General features: G+C 32.6%; 1 protein-coding gene across 1 annotated transcript; it reads right to left on the bottom strand.

Moving 5' to 3' along the window:
• LOC104764300 (probable E3 ubiquitin-protein ligase LUL4) lies at positions 3,004-5,112 on the bottom strand. The gene is made up of 3 exons (XM_010487802.2): positions 4,526-5,112; positions 3,571-4,060; positions 3,004-3,355 (listed from the first exon to the last, which is right to left on the bottom strand). The coding sequence occupies exons 1-3, from the start codon at positions 4,999-5,001 to the stop codon at positions 3,236-3,238; spliced, it is 1,086 nt and encodes a 361-aa protein (XP_010486104.1). The 5' UTR covers positions 5,002-5,112; the 3' UTR covers positions 3,004-3,235.

Consider the following 6,000-nt stretch of genomic DNA (forward strand, 5'->3'; position numbering starts at 1 on the left):
ATGAAAAATATAAATGATTTATAATGGTAATAAAATATTGTATTATAAAAAAAATTTAAATCAGTATTAAGAAAAAAAATAATAAATTTCAGATACACAATTTTTTAAAATATAAAAATCAGTTGTGTTATAAAACCAAATCTGATTAAAAAAAATCATGAATTTAACTCAACGTCCAGGCGAGACGAATCAAACTGATGACCTCACATATCCTAAACCATTTCTTTGACCACGAGAAAAACAAAACAATTTTATCATCATGAATTTAACTCGTTTTCATATTTAGTTGATCACTACCACCTATGTCTCGTTATTCGTTATATTCTTTTTCTTCTTCTTTCTCGTCAACTTCTTCACATTCTTCCACAAAAAAACATTTTTTTTAGACTACCACACAACTTCTTAACCCATCAAACTCCAAGAACAAAATCATTTCTTTTCTCATAAAAATAAAAAATAAGATAAAAAATAAAAAATAAAAATTAATGAAAGAATATCAACTTATCTATAAAATCATACACAAAAATATGTTTTACAACTCATAAGAAATAAAAAGCACAAACGTAGATAAATAAGATAATTTATGTTTTACATCAATATTTATAATATTTTAAACTTTTAAAAGGTTTCGAAATATAATATTTGAATTTTTTAAAAAGTTTCAATATTTATAATATTTTGAACTTTTAAAATTTAAAAATTATAATATGTAAAAACTTTTTAAAAGCTAAGAACTTTGAAAAGTTTCAATATTTATAATATTTAAACTTTTAAATTTTTTTAAATATTATAATATATTTTTTTGAAACTTTTAAAATTTTAATTTGATCAAATAAAAAACTGGATCAAACCGAATAAAACTTTTAAACTTGGATGTGTGATAAATCAAGTTTTCTTGATCATTCGTTGTTGGAAGCATATTAATCTTATTTATACTGGTTCTAAAAATTTTCTAGCCGATGTGGGATATTGTACATAGTCTTTTATTTCCATAAATTTAAAACTTTCTTTTTTCTTAAAATTCTGGAAATTTAAAAAATGTTAATGAATGTCATGTCAAATCCTAATAGATTGTTTAAAATAATTCTTAATATAGAAAATTCTGGAAATTGTATAAAATGTTAATAAGTGATATGTCAAATTTCTATTGGTTGTTTAAAATCCTAAATGAATAGAGCTTAGATATAAGGTAAAGAAAAATATAAGGATGCTTAAATTGAGTAAGGGATAGGAAAGTCTTTGTTGCAAAAACAAAATTGGTCATATCATGTAGAGAGTATAAAAATAGGAAAAAAAAAATAAGAGTGGGGGCTGCGGTATTTAAAGTTTTTAATGATGAATGGCAAAATGCCTCGTTCTCGTTCGTATTTCATAGTACTAATTTATAGTGCGACTGTGACCCTCATAATCACGTTTTCAGCCAGATCTCTCTGCAAGTTTCCCCTAATTTATTATTAGAGGTACTTGTTTAATTCCCAATTGTATTTTAATACTAAGTACATTTGTTTTTACGATCTACAATACATTATTCTTTTACACATTTACTAATCGTCTCATCGCTTCGTGTTTCGCTTTAACACTTCTTGAAGAGACTCACTATTTTTAAAAAAAATATGGATGAGCATTTATAAAGTGAGCCACTGTATACTCAAATTAATTGTCTTGTAAATTTTGTAAAATGGTTTTCTTGAAAGAAAAAAAGGAATACAGTATAATGGTTTTGTTGGTGAAGCTGAAGGACACATTCATTTGCTTATTAAATCAAAGCCTGCCTAGTGCCTAACTATATATAATTATCACATTCTTAACTAAATCTTATGAAATCATAGAACATTCAAGACTTGGATTTCTAATACATATCAGATATATGATGGTTGTTCAATTATTAAGTTAGTAAATAATGGAATCGTAAGATGCATACATTCACACATTTGGAAAGTTCCCAAAAAAAAAAATCAATTTAATTGAAAAAGCAATTGATGAGTTTTGAAAAATAATTTTGGCTTGTGAGAATGAGATTAAATGATTAATAATGGACTTTTGTCGTTGAGGGTTTTGCCTAACTCGATAGCTGTTGTTGGTCACATGAGTGTCTCTGCACATGACAATGATGACATGGCTCTTCTTCTTCTTCTTCTTCTTCCTCTTCACAAAATGACATTATTAATTCCTTTGTCGTGTTACCATCTTTTGCCTTTGGATTCGTTTTTATCTTCTTCGTATTTTCGGAAAGTGCATTATTGTACGTTTTGGCCTTTAAAAGGTAATATTTCTCATCGACGTCACCGTTGATATCATTTCGTTTTAGTCAATTTTAGAAATATTTGTTTACAAAACTGAAATTTCAGCCTAACTACGCTAAATATGTACATATAGTTGATTTATTTTTATTTTTTTTTCTTCAGTAAGCATCAGAAAGAAACTTCTAATTACGAAATCAACCAATAATTATTATCTAGTTCAGTTTAAGCTTGCGACCAAACAATAACAGATCAAATAAAGACTTTTCATAATTTAAAAGTTTGAGCATTCTGTCAAAAGAATAACTAAGACTATTTTTTTATTATTTTATAAAAAGGACCTTTTTTGTTTCTTTTAAAGCTCAACCTCAGTGGGAAACATTCTTTTTCCTCCTGCAGCTTTTTCTTCAATTGATGTTTTAAATTTAAACTTCATAGGCGAAAAAAGCAGAAAATGATTCTTCTTCTTCAACTTCACCTCTTTTTTCCTCTTTCTATTCTTTTACTATCTCTGCAAATACCAAAACTCACCATTCTCTCTTATAATCTTTGACTCTACTACATGGTAAAGAATGTGTTGCTATACAAACTCTGCAAAATGTTAATTTCTAGACCTTGAGAAGAAATTAATTATTTGGGGGTACTATGAGATTTGGACCACAACATTGGATCCTTTTGTCTAAGCTAACCAACAAAAGCATTCAATTACACACATTAAGTAGATTGGTTGAGAGTGTTAGGAAGTTATCAAAGAGGATAAATATTTGCTAAAGAAAATGAAAAAGCTCTTCTTTTTTGCACAATAGCACTACATATACTGATGCTGATATCTTCCAACTACAAACCTTTGTACCAAAACAAATCTATATGCGGTACGAAGTCACACAACAATGATTCAAAATACAGATTTAGATATGGAGGATTTCAGAAAAAAGAAGAAGAAAGAATGATATAAGAAATGGTGTTTTAAGTAAAGGAAGAACCGTTTTTGCTTACTAGTGTTGTTCATCACTACTGTTCACTTTGATCTCTAAGAGCTCTTCGATTGGTTGTCGACAAATCGGACATTTGTTCGACTGAAGCCTCAATTCTTTCGCGCAGTCGCTGCACATGCACTGCAAAGATGGACATACATACAACATTATAATACATTAGAATAAAAATGTTCCTCTCTTTAAACTGATTGCACAGTGATCTATAGATATTGTAGGTTGGATTTGATCGAAAAAAACAAGAACTTCTCATCAAAGAAAATATAAAAACAAATGCTTACCAAAAGCAAATATGCCAACTTTAGAAACCAAAAAGTAAAAGATTGAGAAAGTCTTACCAAATGTCTGCAAGGCAGCACAGCCGTGTCCATAGCCTCAGTCATACAGATCACACATTCTTTACCCGAACCACTGTCCTCTAATCCCGAGGCTGCACCTTGAGTGGTAGAACCATACAACTCGCGGAGTTCATATCGAACTCCTTCAATCCAAAGAATCTGTTTTACGACTTTCACTTTGAAAGATCCATCGTTACCCTTCTCAAGAACCGCTTGAGTGACTTGCTTATGAACTGATGATTGCTCTGAGATTGGATTTGGAGAGATTACAGTCTCAGCTGAAATTACAAGCGGATACACATCTTCTTGGAAGGGTTTTGACAGATCATCAAGAGCAAAGAAGCTAAGGTCGGTTCCTGTCCCTGAAGGCTGCAGAAACTTCTGTCCAGGACCTTTCTGAAAATGGAATCTTGCTGGTGAATAAACCTCTGGAAACTGCGGGACAAATGTGCAGTTTTGTTCCTCTTTAGCAAAGAAGGTGATAGTGAAACTGAAAATGAAATGAGAACACAATGAGAATCTTATCTTTAACATTGGTCAATACTCAATACATATCATATAAGTTTATTCCAATTCTGAAGAAAGATGAGATCTCTCTCGACGTTTCTGATCTGATTAGAGTTCAAGATTAAACCAGGGGCTCAATATACACATTACCTATTATGCAAAATCATGTAAAGATTGAACCTTTACTACATTCCATATGGTTCCAATGAGTAAAGATCTTTCCTTTATTAAACCATGCGCTCAATATACACATTACCTAATCAAAATCATGTAAAGCTTGAACCTTTACTACATTCCATATGGTTCCAATGAGTAAAGATCTTTCCTTTAATAGTTCCATCGGTCTTAATTTGCCAATTTCGTCGCAATTATGGTTCTAAGACCTAGAAATCGAATCACATTATCACGCAATGTTGATAGATCAAAAGCCCTGATGGTTGAATATTACCTGCCGTCGAAAAGGGCATCGAAGACGAAGGAAACTAGAAGGTGGCGAGGGACGAGATCGTCCACTTCGAGCCTCACCGTACCTCTATGCACATTGACGTCGTTCCTCACTTTCTTCGCGTTCTGTTGCTCCACGTACGGCGGTGGGAGCGGCTGCGTTTGAGTTTGAGGGTGAGGCGGACCGTAATACGCCGGCCTCGTCATCGGACCACCCCACCAATTGGGGTGAGCGGTGGTGAAATACTGAGGAGGCTGAGGGTAGTAATGGTAATGGCCGTAGGAACAAGAGTTGATCTGTGGCTGTGGCGGTAGAGGCTGAGAGAGATGGTAATTGTAGTCATAATGCGGTGGGAATGGCGGTGGTGGAGGAGGAGGGTCGAGGTAATAGTAAGGCGGCGGAGGATGGTTGTGGTGGAGGAGACGGCGGTTGGTGTCTCGTCTTCTGTTATTGTTGTTGTTGCTAAAGGAGATTCCCATTGGTGAGAAAAAGAATGACAAATCCAATGGGGAAAGAAAGAGACAAGACAGAAAGCACAACAGAAGCAAAGCAGAGAGAGAGACTGAGAAGAAACAGAAGATTTGGTATAAAGATGTGTGTCTCCTTCACGCTTCGGTACTTTGCTTTTTTGACTTTCTTCTCTTTTACTTTTTAAACCGACGAGTAAACAAAAATTTTATCTTTTCCGGTTTGGTTTTGGTTTACGATTCGGTTTATTATATTCGGTTAATTAATTACTAATCAAATAAAATGGTTAGGTTTCAGTTTTTTCTTCATAACTTTGACTTTAATATTCGTCTTCTTACCACCTAATCTCACTTACCGTGCCCATTAAATTGACTGATGCTTACTTAAAAGTCAACACTAGAACTATAGTGATATTACATGATCTCATGCGGAAAATCGATTTTTCTAAAACTTCGTATCCTAAAGGCTAAAGCTAAAGCTACGCACATGATTCACATCCTCCATTAAAGTTCCACTACAATTTGTTGCTGGGTACCAGAAGTCTATCATTGCATCATATGTTGAGTATTGCCATATTGAATACTACTTGGCTATATGACACAATTGCATGTATTAGATTAATGGACTATATCAAAGTGGAGAGGATCACAGAGGAAAGGTCATTATTTTGCCTGCCATCAAAGCACCTCGTTGGGTTTTGTTGCCTTTCTCCAACCGAAAAATATAAACAAAAAACACAACACACATTATTGATCATCGAGAAACGTGTCAAGATAAGATCTCTCGACCAAATAAGAGGAAATTTATTTGGTCGAGTCAGTCTTCAGTTCTTCATTTCATTATAAGAAATTTTGTTTGATTTCATCTCTGTTTTGGCAAAACGATATTAAAAGAAACCTCTATTTTTTCAATTATGACCCATTAAGATTTTTAATACTACTTTTAAGCAAAGATCACAAAAACACTTAATAACCAAGTTGTGTTAAAAACTTAACAATGCCATCTTCTGC

This window comes from Camelina sativa, chromosome 19, assembly GCF_000633955.1.
Source record: "Camelina sativa cultivar DH55 chromosome 19, Cs, whole genome shotgun sequence".
In the NCBI taxonomy this organism is placed as follows: Eukaryota; Viridiplantae; Streptophyta; class Magnoliopsida; order Brassicales; family Brassicaceae; genus Camelina; species Camelina sativa.

Coding starts and splice junctions, on each gene's coding strand:
- LOC104764300 (XM_010487802.2), bottom strand. CDS start 5,001: ATGGGAATCTCCTTTAGCAACAACAACAATAACAGAAGACGAGACACC. Junction 4,061..4,525: donor GATGCCCTTTTCGACGGCAG/GTAATATTCAAC, acceptor TTTCATTTTCAG/TTTCACTATCACCTTCTTTG. Junction 3,356..3,570: donor TGCTGCCTTGCAGACATTTG/GTAAGACTTTCT, acceptor CCATCTTTGCAG/TGCATGTGCAGCGACTGCGC.